The 23,366-nt window shown below is 50.0% G+C and overlaps 1 protein-coding gene, 1 long non-coding RNA gene and 3 pseudogenes across 2 annotated transcripts; 3 read left to right on the forward strand and 2 right to left on the reverse strand.

Moving 5' to 3' along the window:
- Nucleotides 1-5,796: 5,796 nt before the first annotated feature.
- On the reverse strand, nucleotides 5,797-8,435 carry LOC107969230 (uncharacterized). Its single transcript, XR_001710919.3, has 3 exons — nucleotides 8,352-8,435; nucleotides 7,942-8,167; nucleotides 5,797-6,099 (listed from the first exon to the last, which is right to left on the reverse strand). It is a non-coding gene; the product is annotated as an uncharacterized LOC107969230 (long non-coding RNA).
- Nucleotides 8,436-9,057: 622 nt separating this feature from the next.
- On the forward strand, nucleotides 9,058-10,222 carry LOC129137615 (CMT1A duplicated region transcript 15 protein-like protein). Its single transcript, XM_054670448.2, has 2 exons — nucleotides 9,058-9,322; nucleotides 9,463-10,222. Exons 1-2 carry the CDS (start codon nucleotides 9,058-9,060, stop codon nucleotides 10,041-10,043), a joined length of 846 nt encoding a protein of 281 aa, XP_054526423.1. The 3' UTR covers nucleotides 10,044-10,222.
- A 2,840-nt stretch (nucleotides 10,223-13,062) lies between these two features.
- Nucleotides 13,063-15,783, reverse strand: LOC129137720 (zinc finger SWIM domain-containing protein 5-like; annotated as a pseudogene).
- A 2,730-nt stretch (nucleotides 15,784-18,513) lies between these two features.
- LOC129137617 (putative homeobox protein Meis3-like 2) lies at nucleotides 18,514-19,406 on the forward strand (annotated as a pseudogene).
- A 455-nt stretch (nucleotides 19,407-19,861) lies between these two features.
- LOC129137616 (differentially expressed in FDCP 8 homolog) lies at nucleotides 19,862-21,379 on the forward strand (annotated as a pseudogene).
- The last annotated feature ends 1,987 nt before the right edge of the window (nucleotides 21,380-23,366 follow it).

Below are 23,366 nucleotides of genomic sequence, written 5' to 3' on the forward strand. Positions count from 1 at the left end.
AAGACTGTCATCAGGCTATTGGAGCCCCCTGGTCCTTTCTGCAGAGAGCTGGAAATGTCCCCCTGCCGCAGGATGGCCCTTCACTAATGACTGACATGTGTATCCTTAGCTCAGGCTGGGAAACGGAGATGTGACTCCACTCCACAGTCCCCAGAGGGACCTGCTTCTGTAGGATTTTGCCTGGGGCCACAGCCTTGCATGGCTTTTCCCCTCTCTGTCTGCTACCCCCGTTCCCTTACCGCTCTCCTTGGGTGCCGTCCTTCATCAGTCACTGCCATACAAATCAGGATCTACTTCTGGGGAACGTGACCCAGATAGCTGCCCCCTTACCCTGCTCCTTGCTTTTTGCAGGTAGGGTGTGCCTGTGTATGCATGTGTATGATGCAACATGGGCACCGTGGTTCTTCCCGTTTCACAGGTGGGGGACCTAGAGCTCCACGGCTCGCCTTAGGTCCCAGGTAGGAAGTGGCAAGCGACTTTGAAGCCAAGTAGTCTGGCTCCAAGGCCAAACTCACATCCACTGTTATATAGAAAATAGCCTAGAGAAGGAAAGCTCCAAGTGCAAGGAAAATCTGCATTATCAAAGCAGGCTAAGCGGGGAAGACCATTTATTTTCCCAAAAGATTCTATTCTGTGGTCTTCCCTTCATAAACACACATCCCACTGTCAGATGCATATCCTAGAGCTAGAAATGGGGCATTCAAGGTAGACAGAGCTCCTGGGAACAGCACGTTTGCAGAGATGGGAAGTGACCCTCCCACTGGTTTTGGTTTCTCCATGGCTACGGGCAAAGCCTGCCTGCTCTGCATCCGGGGATCTTGGTCGGGTGTTGGAATCGGTGGGTGGATTGCCGGTACATTTGCACTGTGTCCTAGAGAGCCTCTATGCATTTCAACTCTGATTCTCCTTCACCATCTACGTGCAGCCCACAACCGCAGGACCCCGCCCCTGGCCCTGAATCTCCCATGTCCTGGCGCCAAGCAGGTGAGTCAGCCTAGGAGGAGGCAGGGCTCCCGGAAGCCAAGCCCACGCTGGGATGGTGAGAAACAACTTTCCTATGCAAGGAGGTGCCTGAGCACCCGCTGATGATCAAGCCAGAGCCCCCTCACCTCCCCAAAGTGTGGTGAAGGAAAGACAGGCTGGAAAGAGGCGGCAGTCTTCACCTGCTGTGGTTGAGTTTCTCACTCATGCCAAGTTTTACATAAGCTGGGGACCATGTGCTTCAAGGCTAGAGGTCTTGGCGGGCCCAGGGCCTTGGAGGGGCCTGGATGACCAAGGGGTCTGAGACTTAGGCCCTGGCTCTGCATGGGGAAACTTGGGAAGGTTGGAAGCCCACAGCCCCTACTGAGAATGGAGCCACGGGCCAGATCTTTTGCACAAATCCCACCTGTGCTCCTTGACCGCCCCTCCCCACCGGGGCCACGGTGACCAGGCAGGCAGAAGCCTCCATCCGTTCACAGGACCAGCATCCTGGGAGGACCCTGGCCTGAGCGAGCTGCTGCAGGGGACCCTCATGCTGGATGGTTGGCTACTTGGCACCCTTTTCTCTGTGGAGCAGGGATGACATTTGAGAGCCACCAAAGATGGGCAGGAAAAACAAAGGCCACCACAAAGGAAGCTGAAGGCAGAAAGAGATGCAGAGAAAGTGGGAGAAACTCGGCTGTGCTTTGTGGGGGCCCTGCAGGGACATCGGCTCCTGAAGGGATGAGAGAAAGGGTCCCCTGAACTTTGACACTGTTCTCAAGGCCTGGCCAGCCCTGTGGCTCCTTAGAGGAATCTGGGTGCCTTCTGTCCCTAGTACCTGACAAGCCCCAGGTGAGAAGACCTGAGTTCACCTGCGCTGCCACGTGTAACCTGATGGCCCCGGCACCCTCGCAGGGTCCGAATAGCTGCCCTTTCCACCTGTTTCCCGGATTTTCCACACCACCCAGAGGCTCCTATTCAACCCCACAGCCTACAAGTCAGCCAGGGGCCTTTGGCCACATGTACTGATGATGAGAATCACTGGATTGTAAGCTGTAAAGGCGCAAGGATGGTGTTTTGTTCCCCGCTACCCCCTGCACCTGAGGCCCAGGGAGGATTGCTGCTCGGATGAAGGAGAGCGAGTGTTCATGGAGCTCTTTGCAGAAGCCACGGGAAGCCCTTCCTGTACCTTCTCAGGCTTAGTTCTCAGACAGCCCCACTTTCCAGATGAGGAAACGGAGGCTAAGAAAGGAGAATAAACTTGTCCAGAATCAGTGGTGAGGCTGGTATTTGAACCCCATCTTGTTGGACTCAACACTTCCTCTGAAGAGACAGCATAAGGGAGCTGCCTACTTCTGGCTTCGGGAACTGGCAGAGAGGAGCAGAGCTGGGCCAGACGCGTCACCTCCCAAGCTCTGTTGCACCCAAGGGTTCCCAGGGTCCTCTTCCTCCATTTGGCTCTTTTCTTCTCTGGACTCTCCCACCTTCGAGGATTGGACTCCTTGCAGGGAGAGCAAAGGAGAGAACAGAGGAGGCCCATCTGAGGAGAGTGTGCTGGAGCAGATGGGGCACACAGAGAGCCCCCAAACCTGAGCCTCACCTGAAGAGTGGCAGCTCACCCAGGCAGCCTCCTCTTAGAGCTCCTGAATTCTGGAGCATCAAATAGAAATGTGAAAAACAGGCTGGGCGTGGTGGCTCACACCTATAATCCCAGCACTTTGGGAGGCTGAGGCGGGCAGATCATTTGAGATCAGGAGTTTGAGACCAACCTGGCCAACACAGTGAGACCCTGTCTCTACTAAAAATACAAGTAAATAAGCCAAGCATGGTGGTCCACACCTGCAGTCCCAGTTACCTGGGAGGCTGAGGCAGGAGAATCATTTGCATCCAGGAGATAGAAGTTGCAGTGAGCTGAGATCGCGCCGCTGCACTCCAGCCTGGGCGACAGAGTGAGACTCCGTGTAAAAAAAAAAATGAGAGAGAAAATTAATGTGACAAAAGCAAAACATTTCCTATAAAGGGCCAGACAGTTAATATTTTACAGCCTCTATTATAACTAATTAACTCTGCCACTGTAGTTTAAAAGTAGCCACAATTACATTACATTGTTATTGATTACATTAATCAAATGAATGTGGCTTTGTTCCAATAAAACTTTATTTATACAAGCAGGCATAATTTGTTGACCATTATATTAAATAATGATAAAATAAAGCTATCATGATTAAAAACCATCTAAAAATTATATCTGAAGATAAACTTTTATAATTTTTCTGTAGTGTTTAAAGTCCAAAGATATTCAATCCAGTGCTAAGAAGTCTCTTTATACATGTCCTGCTTAATAATGAAAAACAGGAACATATTATTGGCAAAACATTTATTCTTTCTTATTGCAATAATAAAGTGGATTAAATAGTACAAAGAAAAAAAATGTTAACAATGGGTGAATGTAGGTAAGAGTATGTGGCAGGGTGTTTTTTATTCTTGCAAATTTTGTGTAGGTTTGACGTTACCTCAGAATAGCAAATATAAGAATGATTCCTGCAGACACACGAGTGATTTCAGCTGTTCACAGGGCTCAGGCAGGAAGCAGATCTCTTGCCCTCCCTCTGATCCAGGTCACTTAGTCCAGTCCCTGAAAGCAGTGGATGGACAACCATGCCACCCTCTTTCTTCAAATACACCTTATTTTGTATCCTGCCCTTTTTGTGTAGCATTAGATCATGAGCATTTTCCTCTGCTATAAATGTCCCCTCAAATATGTTGTTTCTTGTGACTCCCTAGTGTTCTACCCATGATTTCCTCAGCTGCTCCACCTTGGTGGAATTCAGTGATTCTTCTGCCTTTTCACCACTGTAAGTGATGCTTTGATGAACAGCTTTGTAGGTTCATCTGTGCTGCACCTCTGACCAGTCTCTTCTGGAAGAGTCTAAGGAAGGAGACAGAGGCATGGACCACTGGCTTTTGAAGGCATTCGGTGGGTCCTGCCACGCCGCCTTCCAGCATTCCAGAAAGGTGGTCCCAGTGAACAACTCACCAGGGCGGGGCCCCACTCCGCGGCACCCCAGCAAGGCCAGCATTCGAGACCAGCCTGACCAACATGGTGAAACCCCGTGTCTACTAAAAATGCAAAAATTAGCCGGGCATGGTGGCGGGTGCCTACAATCTCAGCTGCTCAGGAGACTGAGGCAGGAGAATTGCCAGAACCTGGGAGGTGGAGGCTGCAGTGAGCCGAGATCACTCCATTGCACTCCAGCCGAGGTGACAACAGTGAGACTGCATCTCAAAAAAAAAAAAAAAATTAGAATAATCTTGTACATGTTATTAACTTTAATTTTGCATGTAACTTTTTAAAAATGATTAAACTTTTCTCAGCATATTCTCATCATTAAATATTATTTAAGACATTATTTTAAGGCTAGATAGTATTTTATCATATAAATAATTCATATTTACTAGTCCCCTGTTGTTGAACATATATGTATTATTGAACCTTTATGTTCTTTCCAGTCTTTCAATATTCAAATACTTTTTTCATCTCTTTCTTATTACTTACTTAGGAGAAATTTCTAGATGTTGAATTACTGAGTCAGAGTATAAACATTTTAAAGACTTCTAACATATTCAGCCAGATTGCCCTTCAGAAATATTATACCAATTTTTTCCAGCAGTCATGAGAACACGCACTTCCCTGAGCTCTTGCCAACACTTGATATTATATTGTTATTGCCTTCCAATCTGTTAATCATTTCTTTTTCCTTCTTTTTACCCTTTTTGCTTGGAAATATCTTCCCTAGCCCAAGATCAAATAAACGATAACTTTTCTCATTTAAAAAAATAATTATTTAATCAGTCTAGAATTTGGTTTTTGATATAAGAATCGTGATGATTGTATGATATTCTGCCCACCAACCAGAGCAGTGCTGGAGAGGTGCAGAGATGGCCTCCTGTTTCCTGTTTCCTCCAAGTTCTGGGTCTGTGATTTAGGGATCTGCTGCTGAGAGAGGTTCAAAACATCTTCCCACCTTATTTCATGGACTGTCATTGTTTCAAGAAGCAAATTATACCATCAGCTCCAGGAAGATTTTCTCCACTGCTTCATCTGTTTTAAGATCAGTCCATTGCAACTTGATTCGGCATTCTGCCATCTGATGGGCTTCGTGGTGGGTCATGTGAGGAGTTTCTATTTTTGTCTGTGTTCTAAATTTGCAGGTATTTTATTTAAAGTATAAAAGTAATTTTAATAGAAGTTACTAGCCAGGCTTTGCATTAGGTTTTAATATCTTGTAGAATAAGAATAAGATTACTTTCTCTTTTTTTGCTTTAAGATTCCTCATTACACTTTTTTTTTTTTTTTTTTTTTTTTGAGACGGAGTCTCGCTCTGTCACCCAGGCTGGAGTGCAGTGGCACCATCTCAGCCCACTGCAAGCTCTGCCTCCCGGGTTCACGCCATTCTCCTGCCTCAGCCTCCCGAGTAGCTGGGACTACAGGCACCTGCCACCATGCCCCTCCTCCCAAAGTGCTGGGATTACAGGCGTGAGCCACTGCGCCCGGCCTAGATTCCTCATTACTCTTTTGCATTATGTTTAATCTCCCATGTGGCCCTTTTTGAAGTTCTTCCCTAGTCACTCATCTGTCTCTTTTATTATATTTATATATTTATTATATTTATTTATTTATTATTTTGATTGGCATTTGCATTATATGTATTAACGAGAAGTAATTTTGCATCTTAAAAATGTCTTATTTTTTCCTCATCATAAAATTACATGTTCATTACAGAAGATTTAGAAAATACAGAAAAGTATAAAAAAGAAAAGTATTACCTTTAATCTTACCACTTGGAGGAAAAAAATGCAAACATTTTGCTGTCTGTCCTTTCAGACTTTTTCTTAGTTTATACATGTTTGAGCATGCATAAAACTTGCATTGATATGATTATGATATTTCATCTTCCTATCCAGAAGAATAGAGTATGTCTTTCCACATTCCATGACAAAGAACCAGTTGGATTCATTTATTTATTCCACTGTTAATCTGTTTTGATTAATTCTTGTATCCTACTTCTTGGACATTTCTTTGATTTCTCACTAGTTTCTTGAGTAAAATTGTTTGTTCGTTTCACTTTCTTCTTTCTTGATTGATAATGAAAGCATTTAAAGATATGAATTTGACTTTTCTTGTAGCTTTGGCTAAATAGAGACAATAAAATCTAGAAACTTCTGAAATAAATTAAACCTAATTTAGAGAAAAATGGAAAGTGTACATTTTCCATAGAGTACAAGGCACAACATAAATGTTTAAAATTAAGCTGTTATTAATATTATAAAATCAAGTTACTATTCATATATCGATATCTTATTGCATGCTAGCTAGAATTATCAAATACTAACAGCAGGACAAAAAAGTCCTCACTAGTAATTTAGGCGAGAGTTTGAGGTAAAGATGTGGGCATGATATCACATAGGGTTGCTTTCATATCTATCAAGACCTTAGGTCTGTGATTTTGTGCTTTCTCATATGCACAGAAACTGATTTGTAATTGCAGTGAACTTGTAACATACTAACCCTCCTGCCTTTTTACATTACCATAGAAAAAGCAAAACCCAAACCTCCTAATCAAACTGATAGCTTATTTTATCTCTACCTCAGAATATCAACTATAATGATATATATAATTTTGGGTCTGCTGCAGGGGCAGAGTCCTCATGGAGAACCTCTGCTAGAGCAGGGTAGAAGTGAAATGTGGGGTTGGAGCCCCCATACAGGGTCTCCGCTGGGGCACTGCCTAGCAGAGCTGTGAGAAGAGGGCCACCATCCTCCAGACTCCCGAATGGCAGATCCATCAACAGCTGTACCATGTGCCTGGAAAAGCTGCAGTCACTCAATGCCAGCCTGTAAAAACAGCCAAAGGGGCTATGCCCAGCAGTGCCGCAGGGACAGAGCTGCACAAGGCCTTGGGAGCACACATCAGAATGCCCTGGATGTGAGATATGGAGTCAAAGGAGATAATGTTGGAGCTTTAAGATTTAATGACTCCCCTACCAGATTCTGGACTTGCATGAGGCCCATTGGCCCCTTTGTTTTGGCCAATTTCTCCCATTTGGAATGGGAACATTTACCCAATGCCTGTACCCGCATTGCATCTTGGAAGTCACTAACTTGCTTTTGATTTTACAGGCTCGTAAGTGGAAGGGACTTGCCTTGTCTCAGATGAGACTTTGAACTTGGACTTTTGGGTTAATGCTGGAATGAGTTAAGACTTTGGGGGACTGTTGGAAAGGCATAATTGGTTTTGAAATGTGAAAAGGGCATGAGATTTGGGAGGGACCAGTGTCAGAATGATATGGTTTGGCTCTGTGTCCCCACCCAAATCTCATCTTGAATTTTAATCCCCTGTGTCAAGGGAGGGACCTGGTGGGAGGTGATTGGATCATGGGGGTGGTTTGCCCCATGCTCTTCTTATGATAGTAAGTGAGTTTTCATGAGGTCTGATGGATTTATAAGTGGCAGTTTCCCCTGCTCTCCCCTCTCTCCTGCTGCCTTGTGAAGAAATTGCCTGCTTCCCCTTTGCCTTCCATCATGATTGTAAGTTTCCTGAGGCCTTCGCAGCCATGCAGAACTGTGAGCCAATTAAACCTCTTTTGCTTATATATCACCCAGTCTCAGGTATTCTTTAGAGCAGTGTGAAAATGAACTAGTATACGTGAATTCAAATGATAATACTTAAGAGACTCATGTCCAAAAGATAACAGGAGCAGTTTTAGAACAAAACTATAATGAAGGATCTAAAGTGCTGTACTGGGTTCTCTTGACTTACCCAGTGTGCAATGTTATGACCTTGGGCAGCCCCTTTACACTGTGCAATGTGGAATTCAAATGCGATGGTGGATGGAACCTTGTCCTGAACCTAATTCCATGGGAAGCATTTAACATTTCATCATGACATATGCTTGTTGTAGGCATTTGGTACATACCTTTTATTACCTCATGGAAGTATTCTGCTAAGAGGGATCTGGTTTGTTTGTGGTTTTTGGTTTGTTTGCTTGCTTGTTTTTTAGAGAGACAGGGTCTCATTCTGTCACCTAAGCTGGAATTCAGTGTTGTGATCCTCACCCACTGCAGCCTTCAACTCCTGAGTTCAAGCGATCCTCCCACCTCAGCCTCCTGAGTAGCTGGGACTGCAGGCACATGCCACCATGCCTGTTAAATTTTTTAATTTTTTTTTTCAGAATGGGGATCTCACTCCATTGCCCAAGCTGGTCTCCAACTGTTAGCCTCTAGTGATCCTCCCACCTTGGGCTCCCAAAGAGCTGGGATTACAGGTGTGAGCCACTGTACCCAGGCAAAAGATAACTTTGGAACACCACCTGAGAATGTTACTTACAATGAATCCTGTCCTCATTCTCATTTACTTATTTGGATGGAGTTTCCTGAAATTTGTCTCACTATCATCTAGGATCCTTTTTCTTTCTCCAACTGGGAGATTGTGTCTGGTTTGGAAACTGCAAGCCCTGTTCAGGAAAAGGGAAAAGACCCAAGGCACACACCCAGTCCCCAGGTGATCATCAGGCCCAGGTGAAAACTCAGGCCTTAGGTGCACATCCGGCCTCAGGTGGACACCCAGGCCCCAGGTGATCACCAGTCCCCAGGTGGACACAAGGCCTTAGGTGAACAACAAGACCCAGTAGGCCATCAGGCCTCAGCTGGATACAGTCCCCAGGTGAACACAAGGCCCCAAGAGGGACATAGGCCAAGGCAGACATCAGGCCCTAGGTGGACATCAGGCCTGAGGACGACATCTGGCCCCTGGTGAACATCAGGCACAGGTGTCCAAGCAGACCCTGGGTGGACATAACTGTGTACGGGTAAGGAGTTGACCTGGGGGGAGGGTGAGTAGTCAGCAGCCCAGTGGAGTCCTGAGTAGGCTTATGGAAGGAAGGGGCCTAGGGGACAGAACCGTAAAGAAGCGACCTCACTTCCTCGATGATGACACACACGAACAGAACTTAGAACTCTGGTAACCAGGCACCCATATCCTAGAGTCAGCGCCGTAACCAGCTCACTTTGTGGGAGACGCTCAAGAGAGCAAGATGTTCTCGTGTTGCTTCCCCACTTCGAGAGGTTGCTGCTTCAGGAATGGAGGGAGTGAGAGCCTTTTCCGACGATGCCGAAGAAGGCTCATCCCTCACCCCAGACGCCTGTGGCCCTTTGTAAGAAGGCGCACCCAGGTACCACAGGACAGCCCGAGGCAGGCCCTAGCAGGCCAGGCCACACCAGAGATCCCATCGGGGCTGCCTCTGCACATTGTCCTTGTCCAGGAGGAGATTCGGGAGCCCACGGAGGCACAGACACATGGTGAGGTGGCTGCAGCCTGGAAGACTTTGCGGGAGCGGTGCTTTTGGGCTGGAATTCCTTTGAACTCAGTGAGGTTGTCTCTGTGTTTGGAAATTCCAGTGGAAAGTGACTGATGCTGGTGAACCTTTCTCCTTTTTCAGCTCCTGGTCCGTACGCAGAAATAGGACCACTTGCGGCACCAGCTGTCAAGCCAAAGCCAGCATGGGAAGAGCCCCCTCCAGAGAGAGCGCTGGAGGTGGAGGGAGCTCCAGTCAAGGACCAACCCAGCCAGGAGCTGCCTAAAATCATGGCACCTACTGTAGCCACTGGCCTTAATGCTGGAGCTGAAAACGTGGCTGGAGAGAGAAGTGGGAGGGAGGGGGTGACAAGCACAGCCCCAGCCAGCAGATCCCATGCTGCCCCTAGTCCTGGGCATGGTGGCAAACATGGAGGCGGAGACCAGGGTATTCAGACTGGACTCCTGTACCTCGCTGGAGAGAGGCTTCTCTCATTCACTAGAACCACAGCCCTGCTGCTGCAGTGCCTGTTTATTGTGCTAATGCTGGTGGGGTATATCTCTGTGCAGGTGGTGCTCAAGAGCATTAAAAGAAGGCTGGGAAGAAGAGTTCCAGCAGCTCCTCCTGCTCTCAGACGCAATCTTCTCCTCCAGGCATGGATGTGTGTCTGCAACTGGGCATCCAGGCTGTTTGCCCTTAATGTGCTGCCCCGAACGGGCTCTTAGGTGGGCAGGGGTTGAGGGGACCAGGACGTGGCTCCAAAGGGTACAGCAAGGAAAGCTTTTAAAGACAGCCGTTGTGCTCCAGGCTCTCCATGCCACCACCTGCCCTAGCATTTATTAATAGTGTTAGAATTACAAGTTTATGAAATGAAATATAAATAAAGTTTGATTTCTGAAACTTCTCACCTTTTTGAACTCCCTAATATTAGATGGTGTTTCTGAAGCTATCCTGAAAATCTCGGATAATTGTGTCTTTTGTTGTGGTTGTTTGTGTGGCTGAATTACCATCGAGTCATCTGTTATTGGAAACCTTTCAGGTATGGCTTTTAGAAGACCTTGACCCACTCTTGCCTGTTTTGACTCTCTGGTTTATTGTGGAAAGAAGGATGATGTAGGCTCATGTCTCCGGCAGATCATTCACCTTTTGCCATCAAGGATTTGGCATCAGAGTTTCCAAGAATTATGTGTGCAAATTGACATGCTGGTACTTTAGCTAATCTGGGTGTCAAAACAGAATGCCATAGACTAGGTAGCATAGAAAATTGATTTCTCACAGTTCTGGAGATGGTAAAATCCAAGGTCAAATGGTCAGCAGATTCCGTGTCTGCGGAGGGCTGGCTTCCTGGTTCATAGACAGCCATCTTTTTACTGTGTCTTTACATGACAGAAGGGGTGAGGGAGCTCTCTGCAGTCCCTTTGATAGGGACACCAATTCCATTCATGAGATCCCTGCCTTCATGAACTTAATCACCTTCCAAGGCCCCACCCCCAAATACCATCACATAGAATCCAACGCATGAATTTGAGGAGGACAATAATATTTGCTTTATAGAATCAGGTCACCCCGAGCCATATGCACTCACAGGAAATCTATAATCTTCTATTAAGTATTTGCTGGTCCCCTCTGGGGATTGTCTAAACAAAATTGTCTAAACAAAAATTTAGACAATTTTTGTTTTCTTTAAGAAAAATGATCTTTCATGTGATCCATGGTTTATTCATAGAAAGCACTGTGAGTTCACACACTTGCTAAAAAGAAGGACAATTGCGATATAAAAATGAGAGTGACCTCCCTCTCTCTCTCTCTTTTTAACCAACCAACTGGGCTGAGACATTGTAGGGACCCTTGGCTGGGCAGTAGGACTTGAGTAGCTACATACGGCAAATACAACTTCTTGCTCAGTTTGGAGTAGAAAAGGTGACAGTTTGTCAACAAAAGAAAAAGTAAAGCAGATGGAGAAGTTCTTAGTTCGCATTCTAGCTATACTACCTCTTCTTTATCAAACCCCACCCCCAACTCAGGATCTAACATGTAAAAGAGTAAACACAAAGGCACTGGTAACCAACTGACTCTTCTGAATGCCCTGGCTATCTCCTACAACAATTCCAGGCTGAGCATAGGGGTCAGGAAGGTAGCAGGAACATGATGATACACTGTGGAGGTCAGCCAGGGCTAAGACAGGGCTGCTCATTAGGGCTAGAAATTAAGAAGGGAGAGGCTAAGTGCAGACCAGCCCTAGCCTCCAAGTCAGCATGCAATGAGACTGTGACAAAAGCAGGCAGAGGAAGCTTGACGTAGAAAGGCAGGGGAAGAAAGCAAGTACGGGGCGAGAAGGGAAATGTGCAGTGAAAGCAGCCAATCTGATGGCAGAGGGAGACCGGTGCTTAGAAGCTTGTTTGGTGAGAGGGAATGAATAGAGGAGGCACAGAAATGGGGAACAAACATTTAACTAGTGAGAGAGATTTAAGACGAATGGGAAGAGAAATCTCGCAAAAAGGACACATTCATGCAGATCCTCAAAGATGGACACGCAGTCATCCCTACATGTAGAAATATGCTCAGTTACACATATAAAAACACAGATGCATGGAGAGCAAGCATACAAACAGACACATATCTCTACACATGCACTCATGTGTTCCCAGATACACACACACTAAACATGCAAAACATGACAGCATTTACACATAGATATGCACCCTCACATGTGTGCAAATGTTACATCCTCACACAGAGACCCACATTCCAGTGTGCACATATCCACACAGGTACACAGCCATAGAACTGACATACATACACATCAACATATAATGTGCACATACAGACAGGCACGCACAGATATATCTATGCACATAGACACATGTACTCAGTCATGCAGATACACACACTCTCTAACACAAAGGTGACCAGTGTAGATGAATATTGTGAGCTCAGTGGCTTCCCAGACCTTCATCTTTTCCCTACTCTTGTTTCAAAGGTGCTCAGCAGACTCCTGGCGAGGCTGTGTGAGGCAGGGGCAGGACCTTCAGAGTCCTTACAGCTTTGTGAGGCAAAAGTCTGAGTCCAGTCCTGGCCTCTGCCGCTCACCCACCACTGGGCTATTAATGCCCTGTCTGTAGGCGAGAGATTCTGCATAGACTAGTCTTGGGATTTTTTTCTAACTGGCCATTTTTCTCCTTGGCACACCCACTATCACACTGGTAACGGCATACACTCTGCAAGGGAAACCTGAGAAATGGTTGTGAGTCTCCTCGGACAATAAGCATACCCTCCCACCCACAGCTACCTCAAGTGCCCATCAAATCAGAACCAGAATTATAAATACTTACGACTTTACAGTAATTGGCAACAGATATACTATAGTACTTACAGTACCATAAATGCATCTGTTTCTCTGGTGAAGCAATCTCTGAGATGGAACAGTGTTCTGTGTTTGCCAAGGGAGACAGGGCCAATGCCCAGGACACTCAGGACATAGGGGCAGAAGGTGGCATATCGTGGGGGTTTCTGGTCGATCTGCAAGGCCCAGCTTCTCCATGAACAGTGGGCTGTAGTGAGAAGCTTGCCAAGGTATGCATATCGACTGGAGGTGGACTCTCCCCATCCTTAGCCCTGTGGTCCTTTGGCCTCAGCCACAGGTGCTCAGAGTCCTCCCAGGGTGGACAAATGTTTCAGTGTTTTTGGCCTGACCTGATACTACCTGGGGACCCAGGCTGCCGGGCCGGTGAGCTATCTGCTTTCTCAGCCAAAGGGCTCTCGAACCAGCAGCATCAGCTTTTTCTTGCCTTTGTAGATCGTTTGTGGTTGTTGATGAACAGGGCAAATTGCAGGTAGCCATCCTAAGGCAGCAGGAGGGTCTCCCGAGCCTTGCTTAGAAACTCAATGAACTGTCCATACTGGCAATGGCTAATGTGTGTTAGGTGTAGTGTGTGGTGTTGATGTAAGCATTGCATCAGCAACTGGTGCCATGGAGCTCTGTCAGTGGAGATGAGCTTTCCAGAGCTGTGGTGGCCCGGGGTGCCGGCCAGGCCAGGTGCAGTCACCGTGCAGCCTCGCACACAGGATGTCTGAAAGCACCATGGCAATGTGCGCACTCTTCACCACCAGGGGGATGAGAACTGCCAGCTCATTCTTGCCCAGAGAGTGGCTGAGGGCACAAACCCAGAGCACATCACTGATGGCTGGGTGGGTATCCTGGTTATGAGCCACGTTAAGATGGCTCATGGCCAATGAGACCAGCTCGAAGGCGTGGAGTGTGTAGCCCCGGAGCTCCACGTAGCAGGCAATGGTGAACAGCTGTGAATGGGTCATGCCACCGGCAGCAGCTTCGGTGGCAATCTGGCAGGCTGCCTCAAAGGCAATGTGGTCTTTCTCACAGAGTGTAAGGGCTGACAGGGCACAGCTCTGTGGATGCTTCGTAGCACACTGCAGGGCCAATGTGCAAGCACAGCTAGCCAGTGTGGATAGTCAAGACTGAGGCGCAGGATAGTGGTGTGGGATACGGCTGTGGCAGCTACAATACTAGCAGCCTCAGTAGGGGTGAAGAGTGTGTGCCAGCTCTGCAAGATGCTCCCTGAGGCCCACACACCTGTCGGGGAGAGCCTGAGCTCAGCTGTGGCCATCTCAGTCCTGATTCAGTTCGGCCCACATTACCGTGTGGGGTTTGAACTTGGCCTGCAGAGATGAGTTCTCCCTCCTCCTCAGCAACCTTGACACGATCTGAGGCAAACCAGGGCAAGAGAAGCATCCCAGATGGCCAAACCTTGTTTGGGGTCTCTTCCTATCCCTTCCTTACCCAGGTCAGAGGGTTGAAGGTTTCTGCAGGTGCTCTCAGCCCCTCACAAGGATGGAGCAGTAGATCCTGGGGTTTGCTTAACCCGAGGCCAGGGTTGCAGATCTGCCAGGGGTTCTAGCTGAAGTGGGGCCTGTCAGGGTAGAGTCTTGTGCTGGGGCTTTGGGCTTTAGAAAGGGTCCTGAGCCTCCAAGGTGTCTGGAGTTTCTCACAAGCATGGACAGGGACGGGGACCAAACCACCAGGCCCACTACCTCCCAAGGGCACACTTGAGTATTGGCAGCTGAAAATTCATTCTCTTAGACATGTCTCTGATGAGAGGGTCAAAGTGCTGCTGACATCAGCATGTGGTTGGTTTAAGCAGTGAGGACAGAACTTGGGCTGGCTGAACAGACGCTATCTTCTCCCACCAGCAGCTGCATCCTTTCTTAGGCCATCAGGAATAGGAATATGAGAGCTCCAAGGATTTGTTCTCCTGTCCCAAGAGTAGGGTATAGAAACTCCTTTCCCGTGGGAGTAGAGGGAGGTGGGCACTACCCACTTCTGTAGCACAGGTCACCAACCATCGTACCATCTCTCCGCGTCTCCAGTTAAGGGATGATAAGGTCATCGCATCACCTGTAACCCAGGTTCCAGGGCCACGTTGAGCAGGGTGCTGTCAGTACTACTGTTAGTGGGAGTAGCAATCTTGAACGCATTTTGGGCCAGTTTGAAGATGAGCGGGGAAGAACGAATGTGCTTCTGCATTGCTTCCGGAATTGTTCAGAGCCTCAGAGTGTCTCCTTTGGCAGCAGTCAGCATGGTGGAGGCCAGTTCCCACCTCTGTGATTCCAAGTGTCCAAGCGAGAACCAGGGAGGATAATGGCTGGGCACCAGAGACACCATACAGTGAGTGAGGGATGTGTGGCCTGCACAACCTGAATTTTCTGAAACAGGTAACCTTATACACGTAAGCCTAATTTATAGGCAGGGTCTGGATCACAAGACAGCAGAGCTGAGAACAAATACTTGGCAGAGGTATGCATGGAAACGCTCTCTCGGTGGATGACTTCTCCCAGATCCCTGAAAGGGTCCCCTTCCAGCAGCAAGATGCACTATTTTTGGAGTGTTTGCACTGGGTCATCATCCAATTGCAGCTCTTGGAGTTGGCTGAGGAGCTGCTCCTCATTACGGCACACCTTGTCCTGTGCATAGGAGCCTTCAGGCATTACCCTCTGTGACCCAGGCCCATCGATGCAGCCTCCAGGGCCAATGACAAGTAGGACTCACTGCTGTTTGGGGAGCTTACAGCCACAGGTACATGTTGGTACACAGGGGGTCTGCTTTCATTCGTATCTAGATACCTGTCATCATTCAGGAGGCAGGCCTCAGTCAAAGTGAGAAACAGGCAGCCGATGGGATCCAGGGGGTGGCCCACCCAGCCTTCCAGGTTTGTGATGGTTGTGGTTCCTCTCTGCAGCACTTCTTTCTTCTGATGCTTGTAGATTTTCAGTTGCCACCGCTGCTGAACCTCAGAGTATTAATAATGGCCACTGTGAGTCTGAGGGCCTCTTTTGGATAACCATGGGAATGTGGGGCATCAACCCGAGCACAGGCTGTTGCACATGCTCAAACCACAGTGGCTGGCCTTGGGAATTAAAGAGTAGTCTTGGCCAGGCGTGGTGGCTCATGACTGTAATCCCAGCATTTTGGGAGGCCGAGGTGGGCGGATCATGAGGTCAGGAGATCAAGACCAACCTGGCCAACGTGGAGAAACCCCGTCTCTGCTAAAAATACAAACAATTTAGCTGGGCGTGGTGGCGGGCCCCTGTAGTCCCAGCTACTCGGGAGGCTGAGGCAAGAGAATGGTGTGAACCCAGGAAGCGGAGCTTGCAGTGAGCCAAGATCGTGCCATTGCACTCTAGCCTGGGCGACAGAGCGAGACTCCGTTTCAAAAAAAAAAAAAAATAGCTGGGCATGGCGGCACGTGCCTGTAATCCTAGCTATTCGGGAGGCTGAGGCAAGAGAATTGCTTGAACTCGGGAGGTGGAGGTTGCAGTGAGCCCAGATCGCACCACTGCACTCCAGCCTGGCAACAGAGCTACTAGACTGTCTCAAAAAAAAAAATATTGCACAGATCCCTGAAAATACAATTATATAGATTTTCTTTTTTGTTTTGTTTTGTTTTGGCTTGGTTTTTTGAGATGAAGTTTCGCTCTTGCGCCCAGCCTGGAGCAGTGGCGTGTTCTCGGCTCACTGCAACATCCACCTCCCGGGTGGATTCTCCCACCTCAGCCTTTCAACCAAGAAGCTACTTTTTGTTTGTTTGGTTGGTTGGTTGGTTGGTTGCTTGTTTGTTGAGACAGAGCTTTGTTCTTGTCGCCCAGGCTGGAGTGCAATGGTAAGTTCTCGGCTCACTGCAACATCCGACTCCAGGCTTCAAGCGATTCTCCCGCCTCAGCCTCCCGAGTAGCTGGGATTACAGGCTCCCACCAGCAAGCCTGGCTAATTTTTTTGTATTTTTAGTAGAGACAGGTTTTCATGATGTTAGCCAGGCTGGTCTCAAACTCCTGACCTCAAGTGATCTGCCCGCCTTGGCCTCCCAAAGTGCTGGGATTGCAAGCATGAGCCACCGTGCCCAGCCTGATTATATACATTTTCAATAAACATATATGAAAATGGTCTCAGGCATTTTAATAATTAGAAGACCAAAATCAATAAAAATGTAGTAACATTACCCACTAACCAGAATATATAAAAGAAAGACTGACAAAATTAGGTATTGGAAAGAACATCTAATTAGAATGCTCTTAAACTTGTGGTTGGGTTGTATATTAGTCAAAAAAATCTTTGGAATTAAAAAAATTAATTGATAAATTGTGTGTATTTGTGGTGTACCACATTATACATATATACACACACACAGACAAGCATTGTAGAATAGTTAAATCTGTGTGTATCTATATAGCCACAGACATACATTATAGAATGGCTAAATCAACCGACATAGCATATCTGTTAGCTTAGATACTTATCTTTTTTTTTTAATTTTTTTATTTTTAGATGGAGTCTCCCTCTGTCACCCAGGCTAGAGTGCAATGGTGCAATCTCGGCTCACTGCAACCTCTGCCTCCCAGGTTCAAGTGATTCTCCTGTCTCAGCCTCCTGAGTGGCTGGGATTACAAGCGCCTGCCACCACGCTAGGCTAATTTTTGTATTTTTAGTAGAGATGGGGTTTCACCATCTTGGCAAGCTTCTGACCTCGTGATGCACCCACCTCGGCCTCCCAAAGTGCTGGGATTACAGGCATGAGCCACTGTGCCTGGCCAATCAATACTTATCTTTTTGCGTGTGTTTGGTGAGAACATTTAAAATCTGCTGTCTTAGCAATTTCAAATATTACCACTTTTTTTTTTTTTTTTGAGACGGGGGCTCACTCTGTCTCCCAGGTTGGAGTACAGTGTCACGATCTCGGCTCACTGTAAGCTCCGCTTCCCAGGTTCACGCCATTCTCCTCCCTCAGCCTTCCGAGTAGCTGGGACTACAGGCGCCCACCACCACGCCTGGCTAATTTTTTGTATTTTTAGTAGAGACGGGGTTTCACTGTGTTAGCCAGGATGGTCTCGATCTCCTGACCTCGTGATCCACCCGCCTCGGCCTCCCAGAGCGCTGGGATTACAGGCATGAGCCACTGCACCTAGCCTAAAAGTACTCATTTTTTATTCATCAATAATTAGTAATCTGACTCGTTTCAAAAATTTGGTTATTATTGACAACCTCTTTGAAGATCCATTTCACAAACTCAACAGAGTGCCACGATTAAGAGCTAGGGATCCCCCAAACTATCTCAAGCATCTAAAAAATTGCCATTTTTTAAAGGCTTAAATTGTAGTAGTAAAGGGGGAAAAAACCCATAAATCATCTAAAAAATTGCCATTTTTAAAGGCTTAAATTGTGTGTGTGTACACACACACACACACACATCATTGACCTTTCTTAAGACTTCAGAGGGTGGAACTTTCGGATGTGACCACAGAGAGGGAGAGACCGGGAACGCGGAGCGCGGCCGCCAGCACCCCCGAGCCGCCGCCGGACCCCCGCCGCCCCGGGCCGCCCCCCGCCCCCCGCGGTCCCAGGTCTGTGCGTCTGGGGACGGTTCGATTCCCCGCAGAGCCGGGGGAGGGACGGGGGCGCTCAGGGGAGGGGGCCTCGGGCGCCCCGCCCGCGCCTGCTGCCCCGTCCCGGCGGCAAGGCGCTCCTGGCCGTGACCCCCGCTGGGGGCCGGGGCCGGGGTCCATGCGCCGGGCCCCCACCCGGCCCGGCGCCTGCCGCTGACGGCGGCGGGGGTTGGGGGGCGCGCATCTGGCCTCCTGCCCACCCCCTGGCGTCGACATCACGGGCCGTCGGGGGCTGCGGCCCCGGGCTGCGCCCTACCCCCGCGGCCAGGCTCTGGAGGGACCCTGGAGCTGCCGCCGGCCTCAGCCCATGGCCCGGAGGTACGATGAGCTGCCGCACTACCCAGGCATCGCGGATGGCCCCGCAGCCCTGGCTGGCTTCCCAGAGGCAGTGCCCGCGGCACCAGGGCCCTATGGCCCTCACCGGCCTCCCCAGCCCCTACCCCCAGGCTTGGACAGCGACGGCCTCAAGAGGGACAAGGATGAGATCTGTGGACACCCGCTCTTCCCCCTCTTGGCCCTGGTCTTTGAGAAATGTGAACTGGCTACATGCTCTCCCCGTGATGGGGCCGGAGCTGGGCTGGGGACACCCTGCGGCGGTGACGTCTGCTCCTCTGATTCCTTCAACGAGGACAACACTGCCTTTGCCAAGCAGGTTCGCTCTTAGAGGCCCTTCTCCTCCAACCCAGAACTGGACAATCTGATGATCCAGGCCATCCAAGTGCTGCGGTTCCACCTGCTGGAGCTGGAGAAGGGAAAGATGCCCATCGACCTGGTCATCGAGGATCGGGATGGCGGCTGCAGGGAGGACTTCGAGGACTACCCAGCCTCCTGCCCCAGCCTCCCAGACCAGAATAATATATGGATTCGAGACCATGAGGATAGCGGGTCTGTACATTTGGGGACCCCAGGTCCATCCAGCGGGGGCCTGGCCTCCCAGAGTGGGGACAACTCCAGTGACCAAGGAGTCGGGCTGGACACCAGCGTGGCCTCTCCCAGTTCTGGTGGAGAAGATGAGGACTTGGGACCAGAAGGGGAAGGGGAGTGAGATCTCTCACCCGGCGGGAGCAGGAGCAATAGAAAGCAAGCAGGGAGGCGCTGCACACTTTTAAACAACCAGATCTCACAAGAACTCACTGTCGCAAGAACAGCACCAAGACAATGGTGCTAAACCATTCATGAGAAACCTTCCCCATAATCCAGTCACCTCCCACCAGGCCCCACCTCCACCACTAGGGATTACAGTTCGACATAAGATTTAGGTGGGGACACAGATCCAAACCATATGACCTTCTCTCTACTAAAAATAATAATAATAAAAGCCAGATATGGTGGCACCACCTGTAGTCCCAGCTACTCAGGAGGCTGAAGCAGGAGGATCACTTAAGCCCAGGAGTTCAAGGCTGCATTGAGCTATGATGGCACCACAGCCTAAACAACAGAGTGAGGCCCTGTCTCAAAACAAAAACAAACAAACAAAAAACCGATTTGGATTTGTATTTCAGTCTTCTGTTTTCTGTTCTTTAATACCCTTATTAAAGAAACCAGATGTGAGGTGGCGCAGCGGCGGTCAGGTGAGCGACGCGGGAGCGGTCAGCAGGTGGCAAACCCACGGCCAGGCTTCCGTGGCAAGCAGCCCTAGAGGAATGGCCGTCCTGTCCCTGCGAGCCCCTGGGCCCTGGCAGGCGATCCAGGTGGGATGCTATGGAATATGATGAGAAGCTGGCCCGGTTCCCGCAGGCCCACCTCAACCCCTTCAACAAGCAGTCTGGGCCGAGACAGCATGAGCTGGGGCCCTGGGGAGGAGGCCCCAGACATCACTCCTGAAGAGGCCCTGCCTGAGCTGCCCCCTGGGGAACCGGAGTTCCGTTGCCCTGAACGCGTGATGGATCTCGGCCTGTCTGAGGACCACTTCTCCCGCCCTGTGCTGCGGCAGGTGATCGAGGAGTGCAAGCAGGTGATTCTGGAGCTGCCCGAGCAGTCGGAGAAGCAGAAGGATGCCATGGTGTGACTCATCCACCTCTGGCTGAAGCTCCAGGAGCTGAAGGACCCCAATGAGGATGAGCCAAACATCCGAGTGCTTCTTGAACACGGCCTCTACGAGGAGAAGAGCAAGAGCGTCAAGCAGACCTGTGATAAGTGTAACACCATCATCTGGGGGCTCATTCAGACCTGGTACACCTGCACAGGGTGTTATTACTGCTGTCACAGCAAGTGCTTGAACCTCATCTCCAAGCCCTGTGTGAGCTCCAAAGTCAGCCACCAAGCTGAATACGAACTTAACATCTGCCCTGAGACAGGGCTGGACAGCCAGGATTACCGCTGTGCTGAGTGCCAGGCGCCCATCTCTCTGCAGGGTGTGCCCAGTGAGGCCAGGCAGTGCGACTACACCGGCCAGTACTACTGCAGCCATTGCCACTGGAACGACCTGGCTGTCATCCCTGCATGCATTGTACACAACTGGGACTTTGAGCCTCGAAAGGTTTCTCGCTGCAGCATGTGCTACCTGGCGCTGATGGTGTCTCGGCCCGTGCTCAGGCTCCAGGAGATCAACCTTCTGCTGTTCAACTACGTGGAGGAGCTGGTGGAGATTTGCAAGCTGCGCCAGGACATCCTGCTCATGAAGCCGTACTTCATCACTTGCAGGGAGGCCATGGAGGCTCGTCTGTTGCTGCAGCTCCAGGATCGGCAGCATTTTGTGGAGAACGATGAGATGTACTCTGTCCAGGACCTCCTGGACGTGCATGCCGGCCACCTGGGCTGCTCACTCACCGAGACCCACACGCTCTTCACCAAGCACATCAAGCTGGAATGCGAGCGGTGCCAGGCCAAGGGTTTCGTGTGTGAGCTCTGCAGAGAGGGCGATGTGCTGTTCCCGTTCGACAGCCACACGTCTGTATGCACCGACTGCTCCACCGTCTTCCACAGGGACTGCTACTACGACAACTCCACCACGTGTCCCAAGTGTGCCCAGCTCAGCCTGAGGAAGCAGTCGCTCTTCCAGGAGCCAGGTCCTGACGTGGAGGCCTAGCGCTGAGGAACAGTGCTGGGCACCCCACCTGGCCCACCGGGACCCACCCTGCCAACGTCAAGTTGTTCGTTCTGCTCTGGAGACCCCTGGGTTGCAGCCCCTGGACCCCTCCACCCCTGCTGGGCCAGAGCGGGTGGGCAGTGTCAAGGCCCGTTGTCTCCCAGGTGCTTGCTGGGACTCGGGGTGGCCGCACCTGGCTGTCACCTGGGTGTGCTGCTGTGAGGGGTCCTTGCGTGGCCCCCATCCTTCCCCCAGTGCAGAACTCCATGGGCAGGGAGTTGGGGGGATATCTCACCTCCCCCATGGCACAGAGCCCTCCACACCCCTGGACCAGAGCATCCGGGCCCTAGAGATTCCACAGTTCCCATCCTGACCACCCTGGAAACTCATCAGGCCAAGACCCCGAGAGAGCTTCAGAGGAGTGTTGAGTAACACCTGAGGATGCGGCTGCACACACTCAGCCAAGGGCCGAGTCTCACCTGCAGTGGGGTTTCGGCTCTGCCTGGGGGCTCCATCACTTTCAGCCACTCATCGCCTTGGGGATTTCTGGTTGTCCCCAGCTGGGGCTGTTCACAGTTGTCACCTGTAGACCTGCCTCTCCCTGGCCTGAGGTTCAAAGGCCTCATTGGGTGGTCAGTCCAGTGGGGTCACCTGTTGTTTCTGTACAACAGCAAGGAAGGGGACCATGGAGCTTTTCCCTGCTGGGTGCTCCTGCTTTGGCCCAGCCCAGCTTTCCTGGTGCTCCAAGCTAGGAGGCCATGGCCCCAGCCTAAGGAGGGTGTCCTGGTCTCCAGGTGTGGAGCAGGGACTGTGCACTGGGGGAGGTTCCAGTTAGGTGATGGGATCCTGCAGTGGTCTGGTGGCATTTCTTGGAACCAGATTTACCCGAGGAGCTCTGTCCTGCTGCCTGTGGAGGGCTCCAGATAGCTCAGAAATGACCAGCCAATGGCCTTTTGTTTGGGGGCCTGAGATCAAGAGCTGAGAGTATTCACTCAACTGAGCCCATTCAGGAAGATCAGGGCAGGGGCGTGTGGGAGGTCCCTCACTCCACGGGACAGAGGCCCCTGGACAGCAGAGGAAACCTACAGCTCTGGGTGAGGGGATACTTGGCTTTGGTGTTTGCACTTTACAGATCCTGCGGTCCACGAGGGGCCTCAGGAGAGGACGTGTCAGGAGGTGGCTTCCCAGCCTTCTGCCTTGGGCAGTGGGGGTGCTCCTATCTGTCCTTTTCCCCTACACCCTGGACTGTGCTTGGCTGTTGGTGCACATGGTTGGCACACACGGTGGGCAGAGGGCAGAGAATGCCACTGCTTGGATATTTGTCCTCTTTGACCAGAAAACCCAAGAGGAGACACCTCAGTCAGCAGAAAGGCCGCCTGGCTCACTGGCTCATTCCAGGAGTGGGAGAGACGGCAGGGTCTCCTCTTTGCCCTCCACCATCAGGAAGGGGATGGTGTCCTCTCCCCACTGTGGTGGCTTTAGGCAAGGTTCTTACTGTCAGCTCTGCCTCAGTTTCCCCATCTGGAAAATGGGGGCAGGGGTACTGACCTACGTCAGGTGGAACAGTGAGCAGGGAGTCCTTTAGAGAGTGTGATGTGAGGTTGGATCAACAGTGTGGGTTCCTGTCCTGCTTCCCCTTCCTCTTTGAGGCTCAGGAGGGGGTTAAAGGCCAAATGCTGTTTCCCAACACCCCAAAGTCTGCACATGTCTCTTGAATGCATCACATTTCTGTCATATGGATATTAGCCATTCCGAAATCTGCGTAATCAACTTCACATTATTCAAGTTACAAATCACTGTGTGCATAGAAAAACTGTGCTGGTATTTGCTGGACAAAGGGTTGGGCCCCTTTTATTTTTACCTGCCACCCAGCATCTCCCCCACCTGCCCCTTCTGGGTGACACAATCTGTAAACAGAATCATGTATGGGTCTTTCTATGGGTCCGTAGCACAGCAGGAAGAGCCTGGCGCCGCCAGCACCTCATGGAAGACCACATATGGGTGGTCCCACAGCATGGGACCAAGCTGGCCTGAGGGATGCCCAGTTGTAACAATGCTGCTGTCACTG

This window comes from Pan troglodytes, chromosome 19, assembly GCF_028858775.2.
Source record: "Pan troglodytes isolate AG18354 chromosome 19, NHGRI_mPanTro3-v2.0_pri, whole genome shotgun sequence".
NCBI lineage: Eukaryota > Metazoa > Chordata > Mammalia > Primates > Hominidae > Pan > Pan troglodytes.